At 37.4% G+C, this 27,572-nt stretch overlaps 2 protein-coding genes across 2 annotated transcripts; one reads left to right on the plus strand and one right to left on the minus strand.

Annotated features, from left to right (window-relative positions):
• The first annotated feature begins 401 nt into the window (after nt 1-401).
• LOC109404495 (arrestin domain-containing protein 4) lies at nt 402-10,666 on the plus strand. The gene is made up of 5 exons (XM_019677385.3): nt 402-834; nt 4,441-4,778; nt 4,842-5,024; nt 5,090-5,275; nt 10,244-10,666. The coding sequence occupies exons 1-5, from the start codon at nt 714-716 to the stop codon at nt 10,439-10,441; spliced, it is 1,026 nt and encodes a 341-aa protein (XP_019532930.1). The 5' UTR covers nt 402-713; the 3' UTR covers nt 10,442-10,666.
• Nucleotides 10,592-27,107, minus strand: LOC115261480 (X-ray repair cross-complementing protein 6). The gene is made up of 10 exons (XM_029863176.2): nt 26,713-27,107; nt 26,442-26,643; nt 26,142-26,371; nt 25,835-26,019; nt 25,447-25,587; nt 25,116-25,391; nt 11,423-11,517; nt 11,044-11,318; nt 10,846-10,971; nt 10,592-10,787 (listed from the first exon to the last, which is right to left on the minus strand). The coding sequence occupies exons 1-10, from the start codon at nt 26,914-26,916 to the stop codon at nt 10,668-10,670; spliced, it is 1,854 nt and encodes a 617-aa protein (XP_029719036.1). The 5' UTR covers nt 26,917-27,107; the 3' UTR covers nt 10,592-10,667.
• Between the last annotated feature and the right edge of the window lie 465 nt (nt 27,108-27,572).

A 27,572-nucleotide genomic window follows, 5' to 3' on the forward strand; every position in this document is an offset into this window, starting at 1 on the left:
ATTGCACTTTTTTCCATTTGAATTATTTGTAATTCAGTCTAGACTACCTAAATTACTGTTGTAGAAGAGAAACCCTTGCGGTTTTTATCTTTGCGTTAGATCGTCGTTAGCAACATATTACTGTACTTGGCCATCGGTTCTGATATGATAATTTGTGTTTAAATGAAAAATAAAACAAATGTATAAATTAACAAATGATGACAAATAACATGTTTTTTAAGAAATAGATCATCCATTTTGAATACACAAAAATTAAAAACATTTGTGTATATTGTTTTAGAGTTTAAATTCGATTACAATACCATTCATGAAGGTTTGATCATAGAAAATGGATGTGTATTATGATAAACCAATACAGATGAATATATACACTCACGAACACCTCAATCACCCATCCACCCATCACAAGTTCAGCTCTAGTACCACGTACTAGTATACGATCGAATGCTGCTCCTGAATTTGCACAAAAAATTATTACTAAGTTCATAAAGTTTTAATAAAAATGTAATACTTGTTGAAATTGTTGGTTTTCAAACAAAGCTGGTGCTCCTAGTGATATGCTTACCGATAGTCGACACGAAAGTCATGATCAAAGTTAAAAAAAAATGACGATTTCCTTTGATTTAAATCAGTGATCAATCGAAAGAACTAACTTTTCGTCAAGAATACTAGTGCAGTCTTTCCCAGTGAAAAATAAGAAGAACTAGTTCATCATGCCCAGAAAACTGTTGAAATTCCTCATCCTGTTCGACAACTCATCGCTGCTATATTTTCCTGGCCAGTTCTTATCCGGAAGGGTTCTACTCGAACTCCAAGAAAACACACCCGTACTAGGTATGGTTAATAAGTACATTTAACATATGATACAAAACCAGTCTCCCATATCAAAACGATTACGCCATCATGTTATACCATCACATAATCCATCCATATCATTCAAATGGAACAGCTCAAGAAAGGGCATTCCATCAATCGATCGAGCGTCGTCATTCAAGATCCAAAATTGGATGATCGAAGGACAACATTTCTTGGCGAATTAAAGTTGTGTCCATGTTCATATTCACTTATTCGAAAGAAATAATTACATACGTCACACAGCTCATCTCCATTTGCCTACATGTACAACCCTCTCTATGGTATCGTGTATGGAAGTACATTCATTAAATGAATAGGTAGCTCTTGAATGGCCTTCGCTTCAAGATCTGATACTTTTTTTGTGCTCTTCCGTGCTGTGTCGTGCTCATTTCACATGACGTGATCGATGTATGAATTGGAATCTTTTCTGTTGGGGTTGAGGGTTTCATTTGATGTTAGCTTGTTGATCAGTATTAATTTCTAATTTTCGTTTTTGGATGGTGAAGAGTTCTTTTTACTGTTTTCTATTTTAAATTAATGTGGATTTACATGAAAGTTAGGTATTAGAGAAAAGTTTCAGAGCTCTTCCGAACAATTTAAACTGATGAATGAAGCACTGTATCTACCCGCATCTATGTAAACCTTGACAGAGTTTACGGTTATCGATTCTAGCGAAGTCGACGTTACCCGCAAAAAATACATGCGAATGATAGATTTGGATAGATTTATATTTCATTCCATTTATTTAGTTCAGGGCTGTTCGGGCTCTACAGAAATTGATCATCAATATTAATTTCTATTCCCGATCAGCCTAGATAGCCGTGTAGTGGCGGTAGCAGTTACCTCAACTGGCTAAGAATATCACTACGGATTGCCTAATCCGGTGGTAAAAGTCCACCAAACAAGCGACCCCTAATTCATGGTGTTAAGCGTACCGTGCCTAGGAATGAATGGTTAGGGGGGTCTAATAAAAACTTAACCGTGAACGGAGCCTGTGGAGTACCAGGGCACCCTCCACAGTATGTTGCCCTTACTGTGTTAACCGTAGTGTGGCCAGCAAAAAAAAAACACCCGTAGAAGGCCGGCAGGGTTCCCGGGTACCCACGAAATGGAAATGATCATATCTCAGCGGTTTTTCCACCGACTTTGGAAGTTTTTGCCTCATTCAACTCAGAAACTCATTATCTATCAAGATCGTATTTGGTTGGACCGGTCCGATCAGCATATAGGTACCGGAAAATCCGGATTTCCGGATCCATGTTTTTATACAATACAATATACGGGATTTTCGGTAGGTTAGTAGCAATTTCGGTACCAAGCATCGTAAAATTGCTTTGACATATTGTATCTGACCTGCCTGGAATCATAAAACGTGTTGACTTTGAAACTGTGATTTCGGAACACGCTTCCCGGGGGGCCATGGTTGACCATAAACACTAAGGTATCCTAGCCTTAACAATGTGGGTATAAGGACATGCTCCCAAAAATATGGATTTTCCGAAAACCACGGTGATTAGATCGGTCTAACCAAATATTTTCCCGATAGATGATGAGTTTCTGAGTTGAATGAGCTAAAAATTTTCAAAATCGATGAAAAATTGACGGAGATATGATCATTTCAATTTCGTGGGTACCCGGGTACCCTGCCGGCCTTCCACGTAATAAAAAAATGCAGGAGCCCCTCCCCCTGCCCCTCCTCACTTTAAAATTCGGTCAACGCCATTAATAGATGTATATTCACGAGTTCTAAGATCTAACAGAGTTCCAACATCCTAGTTGTAGTGTCTACCTAATGGTTGTGTGCATAGGATATCTACCTACATGAAATACTATTCATTACAGTACCTAAATGTCTAGGTATGATTCATTATGTCTACCTAAGGTAGTATAAACACGGGTGTTCATTGGACCGCACAGCAGAGACTGCACAAGCCTTGGACTTGTCAGCATCTTTAATATTCTTCTTTTGAAGGATATAAAACTAGTCTCAATAACCATTAAAATATCGAGATTTGAAATTGAAAAAGGTACCCGGGTACCCTGCCGGCCACATAAGTGTTAAACGGAGCAATGACGCAGTGGACCTTATTTGTCTCCGGGAAATAGGCCACTTTTCTTACGTCTCAATTCCGAGGCTTAATAAAAGTGGGTAAATGATTTTTTTTTTTATGGCAGGAATTAAGTTTGTACAGGTAAACCTTCATCACGCAAAAGTTGCTTCTGCTGTGTTGAATCGAAGGTTTAAAAAAGAAGGACTGGAAGTGGCGCTTATTTAAGAGCCATGGTCCAATAAACGAAAGATTCTTGGAGTTCTGACACAAAACAGTAAACTATTTTATGATGAGCAACAAGATTCGCCCAGAACCGCTGTCTTAGTACGCAAAACGTTAAAATGCTATCCTATTACAGAGTTTATCAGAAAGGACATTGTTGCGGTCATGGTAGAGGTACCAACCACTAGGGGTAAAACTGAGATCGCTGTGGCTTCAGCTTACTTTCCTGGTGATGTTCCTGAGGTACCTCCTCCTGAGATTGCATCATTTGTTCAATTCTGTAAAGAAAACAACAAATCGTTTATCATTGGCTGTGACGCCAATGCGCATCACACGAGGTGAGTCACTATTAGAATATCTGTGCATTTCATTGTAGATACCATACAGAAGCAAAATATAAAAAGAATATAACATATGGATATGCACCATAAAATATATTGTAAATGAACATTTTACAATGTACAGGTTGTTAAGTATCGTAACAACACAAATATTATTTTTTCTCGAACAAATCGGAAACGCCAACCACACATTTTACAGTTTTGATATTGTTTGAACTTTTTATACAATAGAATGTATTGTTGTACAGGTATTCTTCGATATAACGTACCCTCGATATAGCGTACCCTCGATATAGCGAATTCGATATAACGTACATTTTGCTTCGATATAACGTACACCATTGAAAAATTTCATTTTTTCCAGTAATAACCATCAGATAATCTACGAAATCACTCAAATCAATGCTGTATGACAGCATTAGCCTTGTTACCCAAAATAAGCGCAATTTGGGAAAAAAAATTTGTGTACGTTATATCGAAGCAAAATGTACGTTATATCGAAGCACAAAAAACGAAATGAGTTTTTCGTGAAAACTCATGTTTTTCAATATTGTTTTTGTGAATTTCACCGAAATCATTATTTGGAGTTAATTTCACGTCGAATACATCAATACTAGCATAAAAAATATAAAAATTTTGTCTGCTTCGATATAACGTACACTTCGATATAACGTACAAAGAGAAAAGTTTTTTGTACGTTATATCGAAGAGTACCTGTATAACCAAACAATAACAATATAATAAATTTACAGACAATAGAATGTAATGTAGTATTATTGTATTTGTATTGGAATTTTTATCCGGGCAAGTCGTCCACTGGAATAAAACTGTTCACGTGACTTCAATTTTCCCCGGACACCAACCTCTTAAATTTAATGCATGTATTCGGATATTATCGTTAGGAATCTTATTATCTGTAGAACATACGGAACATGACACAATAAAGCTAAAACGTCTACAAAACATTTCAGGTTTACACTTCCACGTTGTCGGAGAATGCGTGGTGCGTGTAAGATCCGGCCGCCACGAACGGTCCTACGATAAGGAAAACTACATTGACTTCCGGATGCGCTTGCTGGGCGATGCCGAACACCAAGGACCCACGGTGCTGTCTCCTGGGATCCATAGCTTCCCGTTCAAACTCGGCCTGCCAATAGACCTTCCGTCCACTTTTTTGGGTCGCTATGGGTGGGTCCAGTATTATTGTAAAGCGGCGCTGCGTGAGCCTTCGGGCTTGATCCACAAAAACCACCAGGTCTTCATCGTCATGAACCCTATAGACTTGAACACGGAACAACCCTATTTGGCGGTACGAACCTTAAGTAAGTCACCTTGAGTAAGAGCGTGTTTCTAATTTGTGTTAATACTCTAGGATCCGTTCAAATGCAACATTGAACATAATCTGGGTGTAGCATGCGTTGGCGGTGGAATCGTGAAATGTAGAATCATTCTCGATCGAGGAGGTTACGTCCCAGGTGAATCGATCATGATTACAGCAACCGTTACGAATTCGAGCAGTGTTACGATCAAGAGCACCAAGGCTGCTCTAACAGAGGTATGGTTTAGCCAGCATGCGCTTTGAAAAGATCATAACGTATAGATTATTTGTTTGTTTTACAGACCATTCAGTATTTTGCTCACGAGAAGTTGATCCAAACAGAAAAACGCGAGCTGGCGGTTATTGCACGAGGTAAAATTCGGCCTGGATGCCGAGATGAATGGCAAAATGAGTCCCTGTATGTGCCACCTCTGCCACCGACAAACCTTCGAGGATGCCATCTCATTCGGATACAATATGATGTTTGTGTAAGTTGATCTCGGAATTATTGAACGGCGAATAGAAAAAAAAACATCGACAATATTTGATGTTTTTGTTCATACGTCTTCGAATTTTAAGAAAGTAACTGATCTCAACCCTAGGCGGTAATTCAATTCACTGTGATTTTGATCTTTTTGATATGCTATTGACCGCGTTCACCGTTCTCCTCCACACCTTAGTATACGTCCTTTTTCTTCTTCTTCACTTCTGATTGCTCTTTGCAGGAGCAAAAGAGCGAAAAATGGCGCAGCGATCTAGCGCTATATTGCCAGTTAATTTTCGTTTATACTCCGGTGGAGTTTACTTTCTGTGAGCACGCCACGGAACACGACCGAACGTGTCGTGCGTTGCAGTCGTACTGTATACGTCCTTTGACGAAGGGCATACAAGTAAAGTATTGGTAAACAATGACTTTAAACGTCGCTCCTGAGCCTCCATCAGCTTATTCACACAAACTAAGACCGTTATCAGATAGAGCAAACATCGATCTTTCGGATAACGGTGTTCATTTGCGTGGGCGGGCTGCTGTTAGGCCCTACGGAGCATTTTCGAAAAAAAGACACAAGATCTCTTGGGCCCTTTTCAAATAAATGTTGCTCCAGAAATGTGCTCTATAAATTCGCGCATGGTTTCGATTCAATCTGCACTTTTGTTGACTTTCTGTTCCAATGGGGCACGTTCGGTGTAGTACTAGATTTGTAGTAATGAGCTGATTTTTTGTATGGTGAGAAGGTCAATTCTCCGTTTCTGCAAAGAAATGGTGCGAAAAGCGTGGATATTATGATTCCTTGCCTAATTTGATGCTGTTTGAGCAAAACTTTGGATAATTATGTTGTTTATGTAGCAAGAAATGGAGAAAACAATAATACTGTTGCCCAAAGTTTTGCTCAAACAGCATCAAATTAGGCAAGGAATCATAACACCCATGCTTTTTGCACTATTTCATTGCAGAAACGGAGAATTGACCTTCTCACCATACTAAAATTCTGCTCATTACTACAAATCTAGTACTTCACCGATCTGTCCTATAGGACAGATCGGTGAAGTACTAGATTTGTAGTAATGAGCTAAATTTTAGTATGGTGAAAAGATCAATAGGAGGCAATCAGTGAAGTACTAGATTGAAAGTAGTGAGCTGATTTTTTGTATGGTGAGATGATCAATCCTCCATTTCTGCAATGAAATGGTGCAAACAGCGTGGATTATACGATTTCTTGCGTAATTTGATGCTGGTTGAGCGATAGTTTGGATAACTGTGTTGTTGTATTATTTATTTCTTGCAACTTTAACAACACAGTAACCCAAGCTTTTGCTCAAACAGCATCAAATTAGGCAAGAAATCATATTTATAACCCACGCTGTTTGCTCCATTTCATTGCAGAAATGGAGAATTGATCATCTCACCATACAAAAATCCAGCTCACTACTTTCAATCTAATACTTCACTGATTGCCTCCAATTCTCCGTTTCTGCAATGAAATGATGCAAAAAGCGAGGGTATTATGATTCCTTGTCCAATTTCATGTTGAGCAAAACTTTTGGCAACAATGTTGTTTTCTCCATTTCTTGCAACATAAACAACATAGCTTTGCTCAAACAGCATCAAATTAGGCAAGGAATCATAATACCCACGCTTTTTGTACCATTTCATTGCAGAACCGGAGAATTGGCCTTCTCACCATACAAAAATTCATCTCATTACTACAAATCTAGTACTACACCGAACGTGCCCCATTCTCCGTTTCTGCAATGAAATGGTGCAAAAAGCGTGGGTATTATGGTTCCTTGCCTAATTTGATGCTGTTTGAGCAAAACTTTGGGCAACAGTGTTATTGTTTTCTCCATTTCTTGCAACATAAACAACATAGTTATCCAATACCCACGCTTTTTGCACCATTTCATTGCAGAAACGGAGAATAGAAAGCAATCAGTGAAGTACTAGATTGAAAGTAGTGAGCTGGATTTTTGTATGGTGAGATAATCAATAGGAAGCAATCAGTGAAGTACTAGATTGAAAGTAGTGAGCTGGATTTTTGTATGGTGAGATGATCAGTTCTCCGTTTCTGCAATAAAATGGTGCAAACAGCTTGGGTTATAAGATTCCTTGCCTAATTTGATGCTGTTTGAGCAAAAGTTTGGGTAACTGTGTTGTATTATTTATTTCTTGCAACTTCAACAACACAGTTACCCAAACTTTTGCTCAAACAGCATCAAACTAGTCTATAAATCATATAACCCACGCTGTTTGTGCCATTTCATTGCAGAAATGGAGAATAGGAAGCAATCAGTGAAGTACTAGATTGAAAGTAGTGAGCTGGATTTTTGTATGGTGAGATGATCAGTTCTCCGTTTCTGCAATGAAATGGTGTAAACAGCGTGGGTTATATGATTTCTTGCTTAATTTTATGGTGTTTGAGCAAAACTTTGGGTAGCTGTGTTGTTGTATTATTTATTTCATGCAACTTCAACAACACAGTTACCCAAAGTTTTGCTCAAACAGCATCAAATTAGGTAAGAAATCATATAACCCACGCTGTTTACACCATTTCATTGCAGAAACGGAGAATTGATCATCTCACCATACAAAAATCCAGCTCACTACTTTCAATCTAGTACTTCACTGATTGCTTCCTATTGATCATCTCACCATACAAAAATCCAGCTCACTACTTTCAATCTAGTACTTCACTGATTGCTTCCAATTGACCTTCTCACCATACTAAAATTCAGCTCATTACTACAAATCTAGTACTACACCGAACGTGCTCCATTGGCTTGCAAGGCCGAACACCAACCCCAGCATTTTGCTTGGAGTCCATTACCGACAGTTTGTCCAATATCAACCGTCCCTAGCATGGGGAAAAGTAGCTATGTGAGCTGCTCTTTATCCGGGGAACAGACTCTCAGGTTTGGTGGCAGAAGCTAAACTGATGTCTAAGCCAGCGTTTCTCAAACTATGGGTCGCGACCCACTGGTGGGTCGCGGGCTGATTTTTGGTGGGTCGCGAAGGTTTGGGCGATAATGTTAAAATGTCATCCTTAAATTATTTGAAATTCTTGTGCTAGCCATTATAGTAATTTCAGATTACTGATTTGAATAATCGGTTGAATTATTTCTATAAATGAATTAAACCTACCAAAACTTTTGATAAATCCATAGTCTGTGTTCGGAAATTTATTTTGGAACTGTGAGACTAAGTTTTAGGTTTAGGTTTCCTTTTTTTACCCAAATATTCTAGAAAAGATTAGTTAAATTGTTGCTTGAGTTTAGAATTTCGAAAGATGCAGAAATTTAAAGAAAACACCTCAACGACTGGTCACATTCATTTAAAATGGACCTATTTGTTCATGCATCCATACTACAATACTAAAAATACTAGTTAGCCCTCTTGCAGCTCAATGTGGTTGATGGATCCTATAGTTATACACGAGAAAACGCTAAGTTAAATGCATGATTTGGAAAGATAATGCAGTGCGCCACAATGTTAAAGTAAATTTCTGTCAGAACTACAAATTCCTAAAAAAAAAGTTTCCTTCAATCGCAAAGTGTTTTTGAATTCATAAAATCTATAGAGTTGAGGTGCATCCCATGAAGCCAGAATGGTAAATCAAACTATGTATCTCAAATGTCTCAAAACGGAGAGCTCACTGAAACTGATTGAATCTGCATTCTAAGATTGTTTGGCCTTTTTAGAAAAAAATGAGCCCTGTAAATTTCAAAATAGTTCGAAACTTCTGAAAATAAATGTGTCGCATTCATACAACTATTAAATAAATAGGGAATCGCGCCACTTGGGCGGTGGCTTCTATATTCGTCTGTTTTCCACTAAAACTCAGTCAAATTTGAACCAATGGGGCATGTTCGGTGTAGTACTAGATTTGTAGTAATGAGCTGAATTTTTGTATGGTGAGAAGGTCAATTCTCCGTTTCTGCAATGAAATGGTGCAAAATGCGTGGGTATTATGATTCCTTGCCTAATTTGATGCTGCTTGAGCAAAACTTTGGATAACTATGTTGTTTATGTTGCAAGAAATGGAGAAAACAACAACACTGTTATCCAAAGTTTTGCTCAAACAGCATCAAATTAGGCAAGGAATCATAATACCCACGCTTTTTGCATCATTTCATTGCAGAAATTGAGAATTGACCTTCTCACCATACTAAAATTCAGCTCATTACTACAAATCAAGTACTTCACCGATCTGTCCTATTGACACAACTTTTGGAATGTGATGAGATAGGTATAGTTCTAATCGTGTACAACATTTCAAGTCAATTGGTTCAAAATTGACTGAGTTATAGTGGAAAACAGACGAATATAGAAGCCACCGCCCAAGTGGCGCGATGCCCTAGCACAAATAAAGTGCTAAAGTACGCAAGATTCAGTTCAGATTTTTTTGAAAAAAAAAGAGTTATGAAAATAGGTATTGGTGGGTCGCCAAGTTCTATAGAAATCAGATGTGGGTCGCGAGCTGGAAAAGTTTGAGAACCCCTGGTCTAAGCTAAGCAAAGTATTACCTGCCCATGCTTATTTTCTACCAAAATTTTATAAACATAGTTTAATATACCTAAGGGGCTGTCCATTAATTACGTAAGGGTTTATGGGGGGAGGGGGGGTTTAGAAAATCTTACGCACCATATAAAAATATTAAGAATTTCATACAAAATATCTTACAAGGGGGGGTGGGGGTGTCGAAAAATCGGAAAAAATGCCTTACGTAATAAATGGACAGCCCCTAATGTAACATATTAGTAATCGTCCATAAAAGATGTAAGTATTGAAGAGAGGAAGGAGGAGTCCCTGATATTGCTACGAACAGTGTAAGGTATTCGGTATGAGAGAATAGACAGCGAGGGGGAGGAGGGTGTTCAAAATCGTTTGCAAAAAGCTACGTCATTTGTGGATACTCCCTTACTATAATATTTGTTTACCTATCTTACTTCTTTCTCTGCAGTTTTTGATCGAACCCAAATCCTTGGAGAAACAGGTGAAACTGCAGCTACCCATTACACTAGGAACTTATCCATTCAAAAACGGCGATGGGGAGGATACCAACGAGTGGGCCGAAACGGTGTACAAACCAGAAACGCATTACCCCTCAACGCTACCCATATTCAGACCATGGCTACACGAAAAGGCCGATTCCAAATAGTTCTATGAGGGGAGGCCTACAACAGTTCGTGCAATCATGACAACGGCATCTTTTAGTGATATACTATTGTTAGAAAATTGCATTTTATAGAATAAGCACGACAAGGCATCATCATCTAGGGAGGTACAGAAAAGTGCCATACAACAAGTATAGAAGTATATATATACGAACAATGGTGTATTTTAGGTATAACAAATCGAAGAATAAATTGTGCAACAAATCGAATTCACAGTTTGTGGTGCTGCTTAATCTTGTTGATAAGGTCCGCCTTATTCAATTTCGAAATTCCATCGACACCCTGTTGTTGCAAGTACGCTCGAAGAGTCCCAACGAGAACCGAACCAGTCTAAAATGTTGAGAGTTTAAACATGTTAGCCGATCTGGTATTTTATAATTTGTTTTACCTTTCCCGACTGTATCGCTTCAATTATGGCCACGGGATCAACATCTGCAGTTAACTTCGGCGCCTTGGAACTAGGTCCTTCACCGTCTACTGCCTTACCTCGCCTTTTAGGGGCCTCCGTAACATCCTAAAAAAGGATTTGAATCAGAATATGTACATCATTGTCTACAATTTTTGTTTGTGTCATAGCGACATTTACCTCTCCAAACAAATCAGCAATTCTGTCCACAAATGGCCCAACTTTGCTATCGATGCGATCGTCATCTGGCTTCGTAGAATCATACACTTCCAAATCGTGCCTATCGAACAGCAGTGCTTCAATGTTGGTGTACGTTGTCATTAGAACTGGATTTTCGAACTGCGACGGATGGTATTTGAACTTGATTTTCTTGGCAACTGACTTGAACACATCTATCTGCTCTTGACTGATTTCTGGTGCGGATTTTTCAAACACATCAAGTTTCCTCATATCAGCTAAAATTAATACAACATTGTGACGTCGAGAGAAAAAAAAATCAAACTCACTGCCAAGCATTTCACACACATCAGCTTACAAACACACACGTATCGCATTTTACCTGCATATGGAATGAATTCAATCCGGAACCCATTATGCCGGTATGGTTCTCCATCCTCATTGAAGCAGCATTCTTGAGGGATCAGCGCAACCAGTCTACAAAACACATTTTTCAATTAAAAAAATATAAATTTAGCAACATCATATACCGTGAGATCGCCATTCACCTCTCATGTCATTCGCCGCTCATTTCGGGTCAATCATACAAAAAATATCAAATGTTAGTAAAGTATCATAACAAAAGTGAATGTAACATGCTTTCACATAAAAAAAAACTTTCATTTCACCAAGCTTTATGTGGGTGTAACTGAAATCACGTTCTTAAAAATATTTCCCACACTGCGCAGCAGGGCAGCGTGGGAACCGTTCAGGGTAAACAGTGGGAGAATATCCGAAAGGTATAAAGCAGTAAATAAAACTCGTAAAAGATTAAATTTTGACAAAACTGGATGAACTGAACACTATGATTCATCATCATAGTGATACTGTGGTAGGTAAATAAAAGCTATTTTGTTTTTATAAATGCATAGTTTATGTGACTCCATGAAAAAAAAAATCCAGTGAGCGATGAATGGATGCATGAGCGGTAATAGGAGCCAAGGGATAACACATTTTAATTTTCAATGTTTCGGTTCAAAACATATTTTAAGATCGTTTTATACCTATTTGTTCTATAACAACATCATTATTGAGTTTTTGACGTGAGTTTTTGTGCAATATTTGCTAACGTCGATTTTTAATATTTAATAACTTTACGTAAATGCCGTTACAAATAATCAAATGCACGGTACAAATAATCAAATTATAACACGTACAGATGCGTCGATGCTATGGTCTTATATTGAAATATTTTTTCTAATAACAGATGTTCAACAATGAAAATTACAGCGACCATTATTTCAACGGTCTTTTTCGTACATGTTTAAGATTTCACGCTAGCGCTTACTGTCGTAATCGGATGGAACCACGTAGAGGAAATGATGGCCTCACCTTTTATTTTTTTTTAGTTTCGTCAATTGTAACTTGATTAACAAAACTGAAAAAAAAAACTTCAAACGATAAATATGTCGGTGACATTTAGTTATTTAATAAAATATAAGAAAATATGTAAAAAGTGTAAAATGGTGAACATGTGTACTGCCGGTGGACGCATAAATGTCCCATGTGCAAAAACAGACAATCGAGAAAATCGCGTCCAAAGTTCGAAAAAAGTTAATTGTTTCAACTATGAAGTATAAGTGCTGAATCGTGTTCTAACATCAACCAATTTTTAATTTGAGCACTATTTTTTGTTTTAGAGCGATTTTATAGTTCCATAGGATTTCCAATGAAACGTGACGCTTATGCGTCCACTTTTAAGAATGTTACAAATCGGCCATGCATTTTTTCAACAATTTTCGGAACAAACTACCTATTTTTATTTTCCCATATGATAGTACCCCACGATACATGGTCATGGGCTGCAAAATCTCAATATTGCCAAAAATGCACATGGGACAATTATGCTTCCACCGGCAGTGTACCCTGCCGGTGGAAGCATAATTGTCACATGTGCATTTTTGGCAATATTGAGATTTAGCAGCCCATGACCATGTATCATGGTGTACTACCATATAGGGAAATATAAATAGGTAGTTTGTTCCGAAAATTGTTAAAAAAATGCAAGGCCGATTTGTCACATTCTGAAAAGTGGACTCATAAGTGTCACGTTTCATTGGAAAACCTATGAAATTTTAAAATCGCTCTAAAACAAAAATTAGTGCTCACATTAAAAATTGGTTGATGTTAGCATACGATTCGGTATTTATGCTTCATAGTTGAGACAATTTACTTTTTCGAACTTTGGACGCGATTTTCTCGATTGTCGTTTTTTCACATGTGACATTTATGTGTCCACCGGCAGTACCGTGCAGTACCCATATTCTGAACGGTTAAGAGAATCTCACAATAAAGGCAAAAATAAATTATAATTCTCATTTCTAGAAATACTGATGCACAATACCTTCAAGTTGGTTTATTGTCTAGCAAAACTGCCGCCACTCGCATAACAGTCTCATCTTTGCTGAGTTTCCTATTCATCTTCTTCTTTTGTGGCTCTACGTCCTCACTGGGACTTGGCTTGCCTCGCTTCAACTTAGTATTCTAGAGCACTTCCACAGTTATTAATTGAAGGGCTTTCTTTGCCTGCCATTGCATGAATTTGTATATTCTGAGGCAAGCACAATGATACACTATGCCCAGGGAGTCGAGAAATTTTTCCCGACCGGAACGGGAATCGAACCCGTCGTCTCCGGATTGGCGATCCATAGCCTTAACCGCTTGGCTAATTTGAGAGTGGGTTTCCTATTCATATGGGACTGTTTTGTGAGTGGCGGCAGTAAATATACATAAAAAATAAATAAAATCTCATAATAACTTGCAGTCTATGATCTTGACACATTTTTGTTACAGGTCGACGCGTTCCTAATTATGGATATAAGAAGCCGTGGGCCCAGAGTTTAAAATTTTCATTTTCAATGAGTGAAAATCAACGTGAATTTTGAAAATTCTCAACTGAGGAATCAAAATAAAATTCATTTTGGTGAATGATTTTTTTCACCTTTTCATTCATTTTTCTGTCATTGAAAATTTTCACTGAGAAATAAAATTGGACCGTAACTCCAGATTATACTTCCAATCACCTCAAAACTTGTGTATAGTAGTTAATTAGAATATTAATTATGTTCTCTATTTGTCCATTAAGTCGGATTGTGTGTCTGCTAACAGAAATTGGACATTTTACGACGTGCGAAAAAATATTCGTGACAGAGAATTGAATGAAAAAAGAGAGGCATTCAGCTGACAATGAATGTGGCCAAAAACGCCAAAAACGAATGAAAAAATGTGTATGTCAATTTTCACTTTCAATCTTCGAATTTTTTACCCTCTGCGTGGGCCTAATTCTGAACACACAGTGTTACTATGTACGAATAAATACTTTATGTACGCAGTTGAGTCAAAATAGATATTTTTTGTAACGATTGGTTTACAGAGGGGCCCAATAAAATTAACGACTCAGCTCTCGATTCAGCATGTCAAAAATCTATCTTGAATTGGATGACTGTTCAGTATATGGAGCTGTCTATAATATGGTGCTCGCACGGTATAACTTTTTTTTCTTTGGATTGTCACTAGGGACGGCTAAGACCCATCACGGTCCATCTCGCCCACGGTATAACTTTTGTAATATTTTAGTACTAATGTCATTTCTTATGGTATTCATTGAAATGCATTGGCGGAGCCAGCATTTTCTTTTTTCTCACTCACTCTCCTAAATATACACGAGAAGGAGAAAGATAGAAGAGGGGGCAGCTTGCCTCCTCTTTTATCTCGTTCTTTCTCGTGTATGTTTAGGAGAGTGAATAAGATAGAAGAAATAGCTGGCTCCGCCAATGTTGAGATGTTTCTTTAAATTATGCCGCGACATAGTGAAGTCAATAGATTCGCAGGGGTCTGGTACGTTTGGTATAAGGCCGTTTAGCATAATGCCATTTGGCATAAGAACTTTTGTCACTAAGTACACTTGGCTTAAAAGAAATTTGGCATAAAGGACGTTTGGCATAAAATGATTTCAGTAAAAAATTAACTACATACTTCACGTAAAAGAAGGAAAAGTATTCTAAAGAAGGATAATAAATACATTATACGCGTAATACAATAATGCATTAATTTTTCTGGATATAAGGCGCCGTCCGCAAATTACGTAACGCTTTAGGGGGAGGGGGGAGTATGGCCGGGCGTTACGGCTCATACAAAAAATTTCGGGTTTTCATACAAAAAACGTAACAGAGGAGGAAGGGGGTCGATTTTAGCGTTACGTAATACGTGGATGCTGCCTAATATGCAGACAAGGATGATTTGCTGGAAAGAACCATTACCGGAATCTAAATTGCTTGTAACGATAAAGAACAGCCTATAAACAAAAGAAGGAACATTCCCCTTCCGAAAAAAATCAAATTCATGGAAGCAAAAGGTTATTTCGAAAACAAGAGATCCAATATAATGCACTAACAACAAGTATGCCTTCTTTCCCTTGAAGCCTGTTCTTTATTTTTTCTCCAGAGGGAAAATATTTTTTATATATTCTTTATACCAAACGTCCTTTATGCCAAATGTCCTTTATGCCAAACGTCCTTATGCCAAATGGCCTTAAAGGGTGATACGGTCAAAATTTGGTCACACAATTTGTTTCATAACTTGAGACTGCGTACACCTGCGTAAACAGCTGATTTTTGGACCAGTAATGGTACATTATATGTAGCTTATACCATAAAATTTTCATCAAAATCGGTTTAGTATGTGTGGAGATATTGTGAATCCTGAAAACTGCAATTTTAAAATGTTGTATAAAGAGGATTAAAAAATAAGAACACATTTTTACTCTTTTATTTATAGAGCCAGAAATACTGAACCAATTTTAATGAAAATTTTTCGGTATGTAAAGTATACATATCAAAATGTTGTGTAAAAATTTTATTCAATTTGATCCAGCCATTACAAAGTTATATTTGTTTAGGTGGTCAAATTTTGCCAAGTAAAATTTTGGTCACACATTTTTTTCATAACTTTAGACTGCGTACACTAAAACAGCTGATTTTTGGATCAGTAATGGTCCATTATATGTAGCTTGCACCATAAAATTTTCATCAAAATCGGTCTAGTATTTGCGGAGATATTGTTGAACCCTGAGATCTGCAATTTTATTTTTTTTTCACAAATAAGAACACATTTTTACTGTTTTATTTATAGAGCCAGAAATACTTAACCGATTTCAATGAAAGTTTTTCTGTATGTGAAGTATGCATATCAAAATGTTGTATACACACTAAGATTCAGATGTTCCAGCTCAGTAATTTTTTCACTGAATTCAGTAATTTTTCCATCTTTTTACTGAGTTTTCAACAGCAGATTTATCTCGGTACACTCGGTAATCGTATTTACCGTTCACCAGTAACGATATTTACCGTGCTTCAGTAACTTTTGACAGTTTCTTAGCTGAGCTCGGTAACTCATGTACAGAATATCCGCAAAATAAACAACCGAGCGTACCGAGTTAAATCTGCTGTTGAGAACTCAGTAAAAAGATGGGAAAAATACCGAGCTGAGCTTAGTGTGTAAAAATTTCATACAATTTGATCCAGCCGTTACAAAGTTATATTTGCTTAAGTGGCACCCGGTCAGTTTTTTTTTTCATATTCAAACTGCTACAACATTGAAAGTATTCATACAAAATAGCTCAAAATTTTACTACGAACATATTTTCATAATAGTATTATACTGTAAAATTTTGATAAACATCGGAGCAGTATTGGTAGTTCTATAATCAAAATTGTGCTTTACTGACCTTAAATTTCCGAAAATTTACTATGGAGCGCCTTTGTACAAAATTTTAAAAAGGTAGGTCGATGGTTTTATCTAAATATCAACCAATATTTAATCGATTTTGATGAAAATTTTATGGTATAAGCTACATATAATGTAGCATTACTGGTCCAAAAATTAACTGTTTTGGTGTACGCAGTCTAAAGTTATGAAAAAGATTGTGTGACCAAATTTTGACCGTATCACCCTTTATGCCAAATGTACCAGACCCGATTCGCAGCGTTGATAATAAATGTTCATGATTTGATTCAAAGGTTAATTTTTGGTACGACTATGGGTGAATAGTTTGAACAAAGTGTCGATTTCACAGTTTTACCAGAGACAATCAGACGTCTCACTCTACTCACTTCCCATCGTTTCCCTTTTAACGGTTCATTCAAATATTCCGGCATTAAACGTCTCTGTCTCTAGCGACAGCCACCCCAGGATGTGTACGGTCGGCTATCCCGAGCAGGGAATGAGAACTAATTGAAAACAAATTGAGTTATTTAGATATCACGAATTTTGATATCAAAGTGAGTTTTCATTTTATATGACTTAAGTGTTAACATAACAAAAATGATAACAAAATAATGTACTGGAATTTCTAATTGAAATCAGAATGAGTTCTCATTGATAACAAATTGATATCTCATTTTGTTATCTACATTTTACGACTTGATATCATACGCAGTTCTCAGGGAGTTATCAAATCTAAAGGGTAATAACTAAAAATTAATAACAAATTAAGTGTTCATTTTGATATTTTATTAGGCATTAATTTACATGAATAAGTAAAAAATTAAATTAGATTTTATTTTAAATTTAGAAGAATTTCGTGATTGAAAACTTGTTTTGTTTGATACGATATCATCAGAATATGGCCGTAGTATTATCGATTGCAACATTAACATTTCATCAACAGTCATTTCTATCTTGGAGCCTAAACGAAGAAAAATTGAATGGAAATCGGATATGATATCCTCATAGATATGCAGCATAACTATACAATAGGGGTACTCACTAAACAGATTAAATTGCTGCGTAAGCCATGATTTTCTGCTTATTGGAAATGTTTCATGACTTTGCGAATGAAATAATCAAAGATTGCCTTAGTGATTACGCCGCTTAATCAGTTTATTCAGTTTACGCTGTTAAGTGAATCTCCTTATTGATTCAACTAAAAGATTATTGATAGACATTGAAGTGACAAAGAAAAGTAAATTTGGAGTCAAAGGACAACTGCCCTCAATATTTTTGTATAGATAATTATATTTCAGCTTTTCCTTCTGATTATATGCACTGCAGCAAAACAAATGTGAGAGATGTTCACGACATCCCAGAGCCACAGGCATCGGGACTCAAATTGAATGACATCGAGCAACGAATTGAGTCACATTCGGCTTCTCAGATTTTTCCCTCGTTACCCGGGGAAAATGATGATATTGAAAAAATAAGGGATCCGATAGGAAAAATATTTTACTACAATAATTCTATCGGGTATGGCATAATGTCGTTTGGCATAGTCTTTTGGTATAATGGCCAAATGGCATAATCTGGCATAATAGTCGATTGGTAAAATGGCCGTTTGGCAGAACAATAAGTGAAATGGTATTCATCATTTTCATCTATGATAAATATCTGTGTTATTTTCAAAACTTCAAACATCACGAGATTCATCATTTTGGTACGGAGCTATAATGAATCCTTTTTCGCGCGAGAATACTTTATAAAGGTAAAATATGTGACCTTCAACAGTAGAATGACCGTGAATTACTTTGGTTGGCCATATCTAACTTCATTTGCCTTTAATATAGAATTTAAAAATATTTGGCTATATGTTTAGATTGAAATAACTGATATCTGGAAACTTTTGTATTCTGAGGCTTTTTGAAACCTGTTGAATTCAAAGTTGGCCTCAAATCTTCCCAACCAAGCTATACAACCAAGTTTCAGGCAACTTGGCCGATGAATACTCCCTCATAACGAAGAGAACAAACCTGTCGATAATATCCAGTCACCCTAAAAAAACTTCTAAAGTTCAAGCCAATTTAAATCAATAGTATGACCATTACCCAGAATCAGCAAATTATAAATTTTGTGTCAATATGTAAGTAAAATACTCTGGTAGATTTAACAAATATTTTGTGAATACATATAATTAATATTAATAAAGCATATTAAACTTTTTTTTGGATGTTTGTAATCAAATCTTGTTATCATTGAGTTTTTGAAATGATAACAAAATGATATCTCAATTTGATATTAAATAAAAACAATTCGGAAAAAAATTATTTTGATTTCATTTTGTTATCATTTTCATTTTCATTTTGCAGCAGTTGGTGGGGCAATAAGAGCGCAAGTCAATCCAATGCCGAAGATCAAGGAGGGGTAATGGCCGTAATAGTCCGTGCGGACCACATGAACACCATCGGAAGGGTAATGATATAGGTTGGGGAAAGGTATTGGACTAGACTTGGGACACAATAATGCAAATACGGTAGAAAGTATGAAATTGGTTTCTGTCCATGCTGTATGTTAGGTCCTTGTCAATTTGTCAGTTAGTTGCCTTAGATTCTCAAACTTAAGTAGCGTTACTGTTTCGCCCCATATCAAATATGTAGCCTCTACTCTATTGAAGTGTTATATCAAGTAGTTATGTTCATTATGTCAGTAATTGCTGGTCATAATGTTTTTGCGTCATTTATTGCAGATTATTATTTGAGATGTCCAGACTAATTGGTCTCATTGATAACGTATTAGCTTCATAACTAATAAACATTTGCACCTAACAGAAATTGCTCCTGGATCTAGGCAATATACGGCTAAATCTTCGAATTGCTCTGTCAGTCCTACTAGTTTTTCCTGTAGAAAACACGTCATACTCCCTCACTTTTCATATAATACCAACATTTAAAAACGTAGAAATATTTTCCTTGTCATACATAAGTAATGTTGTCCAGCTTAGTCAAAGAAGTAGGTGTCGTGTAGAGACGCATTGACGTCAACAAAGCATCCTAAGTTATTGATTACGCGTTAGCTTCTGAACTATAAGCACAATTAAGTGTAACTCGGGCCGGGAGTTAGTACGGACTTGGCAATATCAATGCTATTCGGCTGCAAAAGCTCCACAAATTTGCAAAAAAAAAAAAGAGAATTAGAGCTTTTGAAAATAAGAAAACTACTTGAAAACTAGTTATTCATTCGTACGCGTAACTTTAGTTAAATTTTCATTTACATTGCGAAAAATCGAAGAACAATTTTCCATCCACTTAGTTTTCTGATAAATTCTTGTTTCCCGCCGTATGTTAGTTATTTCAGGCCAAACATTTCAATAGGTCCTATCTGCATTTGAGAGGCTCTCTTTGTTCATTTTCTCTTTCAATTATTGCAATGTAATGGCACACTTTTTAACTATTTTTGCAGTACAAATCAAAAGACGATTGTTTTGACCATCGTTCAATGCAAGGAGACAATCATAATACAAAGAAACAGCTGAGATATTAACGAAAGAGAGGGAAACCAAAGAGAGATTCTCTTCTGCAGATTGGACCTTTAGACATGTTTGGCCTGATTTACCTGTGCACGCTTAGAATTCAGGTTCCATGGAGAATATTTTACATTTGTTTACTTACATATGTCGATGATACTTCCCCATAGACTGTGTTTGTTAGCTTCTGGTTGTCTTTCGAAGATCTTCCATATGTTAATCTGAAAAAGCTTGTGCACCGTTCATGTTCCGCAAGGATGCGAACCATGCATCATTTTAGAAACAAAGAAGGAAAAATGGATTAGTAAATATTATGTGTTTAGTATTTATGTTTATGAATAATAGCAGTAACTGTTTTAGTATTAGTGTGTATGTAATCAAACAGGAAAAAAAATCGTCACGAATATCAATCATAATCTAATGTATTTTTAATTATATTTAATTTCTGTTATTCTGTTATTCTGTTATAATCAACGCACCCCCGGACCGTGGCCAATCTGCGTTGAATCGCTGGGCGATACGTCTACCAGTAGACTTGTATCTGCCCTATGCTAAACCGATTAGCATATCAAGTCCTTTCCACTGATGAGTAGGCTCGAATGTCCCGCCCCTCCCTATAACCCATAGGGGGAAATAAGGAGTTTCCAGTTTCAAGTATTGTATTGATTATGACACCAACTCTTTCTATTCCTTGGGAAAAAAATCACTAGACTTGGATTATCAGACTACTATTAATAATGAACATAATTAAGATACAAGTTTACATACACAATTGTAAAAGCAGTGTCAGATACTTTAAAGTGAATTGAAAAATGTGAATAAGATAAATTGTAAACTATTTCGCGGCGACACGAATGCTTCAATAGTGTCATAAATAAAGGCGCAAACAAACAAATAATTGATATTGAAGTATGCATATTGAAGTATTTATCTATTAGCAAAGTAGTAGAAAGAGTTGGGTGCCTGATTATAAAATTGTTGTACTTATCTTGTGTGTTTCGGACAAGTCCCGCTTGTGTTGGCCATTAGGACACTTCTTGCTTCAAAACGGTCGTTTCTGGAATGGAAAGAGAATAATTGGCCGCACAACTCCGCAAATGGGCGGCCCGCACATATTAGTATAATGTTGCAATGATTGAAAATAATAGAGTATAATTGTTAATCTATTTGAATACTGCTACTAGTTCAGGTTTCTCACCCTCCACGATTCTCTAGATATTGTTATAGCGTGTTTGTTGTAAATTTGTTAAAAAGTGAAGCCTCCAAAACAGTTACGTGAAGTTGTATCAAAATTCTACAGAGTGTTGGGGAAGGGGAGGGGAAATAAACATACTTCTTCCTACACCTAGCAGTTCGGATCTTCTGTTCACACTGTCATTCCAACCTTCTTTCAGTGTGAAACGTTTCTGGATCTGGAACGGGTGGTATCACTTTACGCTACTCTTCTATCATGAACATAGATAGCTACTTTTAAAAATAAAAGTTTTGTCCTACTACCTATTTTATACCTGAAAGATGTTAATTGGTCAAATGTTTCGTTCAGCAAGTCTATGTCCATATTGATGATACAACCTTTTATTAATGAGTAATAATGTTGCTCACAGTTGTGAGGCAATATAACATTCAACTCGTTGAGGGCAAGTTATGAACCTACAGAAAATTTCTTATTAGGCTGTTACCTCTAAAACTACTAAACACATATTGAAACGTGAAATTGTATTGTAATAATTGATCCTAATCTTAACCCTATCACTGGAACGCGTTTGAAGCAAATTGATATTGCTAATGATTTGGTTGGGCATTAAAAGTTTTTTTGGTTTCGACAATAGTCACATACTATGCCCTACGACATTGACGATTCTATTGTCTATGGCTCACCTATTTCGTGCCACCCAGCAGGGACTTGGTCTGGTACCCAATTCAGTATATCCGCTCCACTTAATATACCGCACCTCTTTTGATTTGTGATATATTACGCGGAACATTACTCTCTTCATTCGGATAGCGGCTATGTAACCCATTGGATTAAAAGCCTCCATCAAACATGAAGCGATTAATCGAAGACTGAAGACTCTATACCAAATTTGGCTCAGAGACAGGTAATCAGTGAGGTCAGTTTTTCTCGTTTGTCAGAGACGATTGATACGTATTAAGACAAACTTTCCACTGCATCTGCCAGCAATAATCGGTGATCGATCAACATTCCGAGTACCCCAATTTACACAAGAATGCCAAGGATCACCGCTCATGCTTTACAATACAGTTGGAAAAACTAGAACAACACCTGGCCACAATGATGCATAAAGCACTAAAGCGGACCGGAAGTGTTGGTGAGCCAGCCCCCACCAATGTATTTTTAATTATATTTAATTTGCAAGAAAATAAAATATTTTGTATTTGCAGCATAGCTGGCCTTTAAAAATTTCAACATTTGATTAGGAAGCCGAACTATCTGGGCAGTGGCAACCATCTCGGGCATCTCCCTGTCACAACCCAATCAACATCGAACCAACTGCACGGAAATATCGATGCACACAGAGCAAGGAGTAACTTTCACGCAGCGATCGAAAAGACAAAAGATTTCATTCAAACTTGTGTTAAATTTCACGCAAATTTGTGTAACACCGGATCAGCACATTTTTTGTGCTGATCCAGTCGTACGCAAATATGAGTGAAAAATCCTTTGTCTTTTCGCAAATTACTCATTCGCTGTGTACTTTCGTTTAAGGGTGTGACCCAAATTCTCGTGCTCGAATTGATAATGCAAGTATCTCATCGCGCAAAAGAAATACAGTCAACCAGTCCAACCGACCGAGCAACAGCAGAAAAATGCCCAAAATAGAGGCCCCTCCCTAACGGTCCAACTACCATATATCGACTTATTTCCTCAATGTGGTCCACGTCGTATCGCAGTCATGTGTAGCTATACTCTTTCTCAAACTTTATAACTAAATATTGAAACTAATACAGTAATGAAAATAATGTCTAGAGTTGAAATGAGGACAAATCTGTAATACAACTGATTTAGTGTTTTTTAACATTTATTCGCTTTATTTAATTCAATTTTGACTGCGAGACGATGGAAGGTGATTCATACAAGAACGCTTATCGGATGGCACTTTATCCGATGAAGTCAATCGAAGTATGATTCCCCTTCCTTTGCTTAAATCCGCCACCCAAAGCACGCACCCAGTCGGCCATTGAGGAAGCCGTTGGCTATTGGATCGAATTATCCTGGGACATAAGTGGCTTTGATGGTCACTCCTGTCGCACCCATTAATCTAATGTTGTTATATCAGAAAAAATAACAATAAAGTAATAAAGAAAGATGGTTTAACAACACTAGCAACAAGTGAAACAAGAGGGCCCGCAGAAGACACTCTTCCCTAGACAATATTGATCCAAAGCCCAGGGATTTTGATTTCAATAACAAAATGAGTTATCAATTTGTTATAGGTTTGTTCTCATTCCCTGCTCGGGATGCTCTCTCTCTCTCTCTTCTTGGCGTAACGTCCTCATTGGGACAAAGCCTGCTTCTCAGCTTAGTGTTCTATGAGCACTTCCACAGTTATTAACTGAGAGCTTCCTCTGCCAATGACCATTTTGCATGCGTATATCGTGTGGCAGGCACGAAGATACTCTATGCCCAAGGAAGTCAAGGAAATTTCCTTTACGAAAAGATCCTGGACCGACCGGGAATCGAACCCGTCACCCTCAGCATGGTCATGCTGAATACCCGTGCGTTTACCGCCTCGGCTATATGGGCTCGGGATGCTATGCTATGCTATTTATAAATTACTTTTGTACTGATTCTATTCGATCGATATGCTTGCTTTGAATAATGCAGATTTGTCCTAACATAAGCAACATATAATGTTGTTATTGTATAGGGGTCGTCGAAAGCCCGGCCAAGCACAGTTCGTTTAACATTGGGCAGTTACGTTTTCCCGTTTTCGTGACGATGTTTTTGTTACGTCTGTTCCTCTGTGCCCTAACTCTACTACACACATTTTTCCACATTCTGGACAATTTGGGGCAACTGTGTCAAGTCTCATCGAAAGAGGCTGCAAGTTAAGCAGAACAAACTGCTCAAAATGGTTCTCAACTTGAATCCCTGGTACCTGACCGGCGATCTCCACAAGCTGGCCGGTGTCGACACCATTGATGCCAGCATCGAACGGGCCACAAGATCCTTCAGGACGTCCTGCGAGATGTCAGCAAACCCGCTCATCGGAGCACTCTCCCCTTAAAATCTGTAGCTAGTAATTTCTGTTGTTTGTATTAATCTATCTTAAACGAATTTGAATTGTTCTCAGCTGAAAGGTAAACCAAATCTCTTAAATGTAAATGTAAATATTAAATGTAGTAACGTTGAACCACCAGAAATAAATTGAATTGAAATTGATATGTTTGGTGTGATTCTTGCTAAACATTCACAAAAACGATAATCTCTAATTTTTGATATGTTGTGTAAAAATGTTCTAGCTTTCAATTGACGTAAAAATTTGAAAATCGATGGTTGGCAACATGGTGAAAAAAGAATTGGTATGTACACATACCTATATAAATTCGAAATGGCAGCCGAAATTAATATAGCTGACCCAACTCCAAAAAGTATCTCTATCTTTCCTATTTTCAACAACATTCAGCTGTGCCACTAGGCACTGTATGTTAGTTGTTTCGAATCGCTCACTAAAATAATTAATCGTTGTCTTAGGCAGCTTAGAACAAAATTTGTCGCCAAAAAAGATGGTTTGGTTCAATCGTAATACGGTTCTAAGGATTACCATACGTAGGTACTTACTTTGATGGTTGCTTCCGCCTCATGGTGAGCATACAGAACGCCGCTTTTTGCTTAATGAGGCACTTCTCGTACAGAGTACGAAACAGCACGGTAGAACCTGAAATTGTCCCTTCATCGGGATACAGAAAGAGGGAACTCCGCAGATGGTTCGCAGGCGACACCTTCGTGATCGGTTTGAATCCAAGCAAACGAATGCCCGGCTGCAACATCTGCTTCATATTGGTAACCTCATCGACCGAAAAACTGACTTTCTCGCCACCGATCGAGAGCGTTTTCCTGGAAAGGGTTTTTAAGAAAAACCGGAATGTTTCAATAAACGATAGAGCCTTACCTTTGATCTCCTGGAAGAAGCGGTTTGCTGAGTTGTTCGGTTTGATTGTCATCGGGGCATACCATTTGGTAGGATCGCTTGGACACTATAACGTCGTTCGTGTCTCTCAGTAGTTTGACCTTTGCAGGATATTTAGTTTTTCTATAAAACAAATTAATAACTTTTGGATATATGTAGGTATTGATGACTTTGAAATGAATCGTCGATCTACGTTACACGCTACCAACATGTTTTTCTGTAGCCCACAGACCTGTGCTGCTGTTTTGCTCTATCCCACAGGAAATTTGACGTTTACTGAGGCCCCCATTTTCAAAATCTTAAATGGGTTGAGGAAGACAGGACAGCACAAACTGATGCTTAGGTTAATATTGGAACAACGCAACCATACCTTGATAGAGAATAGATGTTGACGCCTAACGAAACATCATCGGACAGCTGCCATTTTATGTGTGAAAGGGACTTTTTCTTAAAATCGCGCCTAAAAATCCTTGTCAACAATGGCTCGCGTGATTCCTGATAGCAAGGAAACTGGAATTGATCGGGATCTTCATCGGCCACCGTACAAAGGAATTCCTAAAATTAGGAATAAAATGTGTAATTACATTAATATATGTACATAGTAGCACACATCAAAGTATCATATAATCATACTCGAAATGTTAATGAAATTTTTTAAATTAATTATGCATATTTACCCGATAAAACTTGGACCCGTCGAACTGCTCGCTCATCGGAATCAAAACAATGTTCACGTCCAGTTGTTGAAGATCCTTTGCCTTAACGAAACTCTGCTGATACTCGTAGCTTCCGGCAGGATGTGGTTCATCGTTTGATGTAAACAGCACAATGCTAGATTGCTCCAATTTGTAGCCGCATCGTGTGAACAATCGTGAGCACAGCCAGAGAACATCCGAGAGGTTGCTATCTGAAACGGAATTGGGGACATTTTACGCTACTTCGAATCGAATACGTTCATGATTTGATCAACTACAGACCTTGCGAATGTCCAAACTTGCGATCAAAGTCGAACAGGTCATCCGATTCCCTGAAGTTCATAATCTTACGAATAGAGTCAGCCGATGGATTCGACAGTGGCATATAGATAGCCGTTTTCTTCGGAACCACCAGTCCGGTCTCCAACTCTATTTCATCTGGAGGAGCCGGACTGTGTTCCGTGTTATAAAAGATAACACCAACCTGTCATCGAAACATTTAACAAATATTAAATAAAATTCACAATTGAGGTTTACGCTCCCCAAAGTTTACCAAATCTTTTTCGCTGCTTATGATCTTGTTCCGCAAGATAGCTTCAATCAGCGCCAACGATTCCTTGAAGTTTGTAGAGCCATCATCCCTTTGGTCAAACATGTAGTCGGCGCAATCGATTAGCGCCAAAAGACCTTCGCGGCCACCGAACACGAACTCCTGGGAATCTTCCTCGTCGTCAGCGTGGTTCGGGTTCCAATACATTTTTTAATGATAGCCGGTTTTGTATCAACTAAAAAAAGCCTAACAAAAACTAGATTTTTAATGATTTTGTTTTGTAACAGCAAGCCGGTACGTGCGATTCGTGATGATTCGATTTTGTTGTTCTGTTGTTCCGTGAGATCTTCGTGTTTGTTCAAGAAAGCGCGCAAAGCACATCAGCGCACCGACAAGCAAAACAAAACAAAACCATCGATACACGCTGAATTTTTTTAAAACAGAAAAAAAAAACATAGTGGTTCACGTTAATACTGCGGTAAAATAGAAAAAATCCAACGGGGTTGCGGTGGTTTCGACCGCCGCAGTCGTTCCGCAAACGTCAAAAGTGCTCGGTTCACGCTAAAAAGCTCTCACTCACTTGGTTGCCATAAAATTCAAAAATAATGAAAATTGTTTCATTTATGGGTTATGTAATCGCAGTTGCTGCCACAACATGTAACTTATTTCTAAACTATATTAGGTGTAATTTAAGCACTATCGTATGCAGATGTACGCCATTATACATAATTTAGATTTTAATCTATTTATTTTTGTTTCAAGGTTGTGTGCATGCTTTTTGAAGTGTGCAGCAGTTTGACGTTAGCGGAACAGGTCTTCTTTGTCTTCTTCACTCCGCCAGGTTGGAAGATTTCTCTGGATAA

The sequence above is a fragment of the Aedes albopictus genome, chromosome 3, assembly GCF_035046485.1.
Source record: "Aedes albopictus strain Foshan chromosome 3, AalbF5, whole genome shotgun sequence".
NCBI classification, from domain to species: Eukaryota; Metazoa; Arthropoda; class Insecta; order Diptera; family Culicidae; genus Aedes; species Aedes albopictus.

Bases quoted from the DNA above. Each gene is read 5' to 3' on its own strand.
- LOC115261480 (XM_029863176.2), bottom strand. From the start codon at position 26,916: ATGTATTGGAACCCGAACCACGCTGACGACGAGGAAGATTCCCAGGAG. The intron at 26,644-26,712 runs GTAAACTTTGGG...TTTCGATGACAG, and splicing joins TAAGCAGCGAAAAAGATTTG to GTTGGTGTTATCTTTTATAA. The intron at 25,392-25,446 runs GTAAGGCTCTAT...AACCCTTTCCAG, and splicing joins CTTCTTCCAGGAGATCAAAG to GAAAACGCTCTCGATCGGTG.
- LOC109404495 (XM_019677385.3), top strand. From the start codon at position 714: ATGCCCAGAAAACTGTTGAAATTCCTCATCCTGTTCGACAACTCATCG. The intron at 4,779-4,841 runs GTACGAACCTTA...TTAATACTCTAG, and splicing joins CGGAACAACCCTATTTGGCG to GATCCGTTCAAATGCAACAT. The intron at 5,276-10,243 runs GTAAGTTGATCT...CTTTCTCTGCAG, and splicing joins GGATACAATATGATGTTTGT to TTTTTGATCGAACCCAAATC.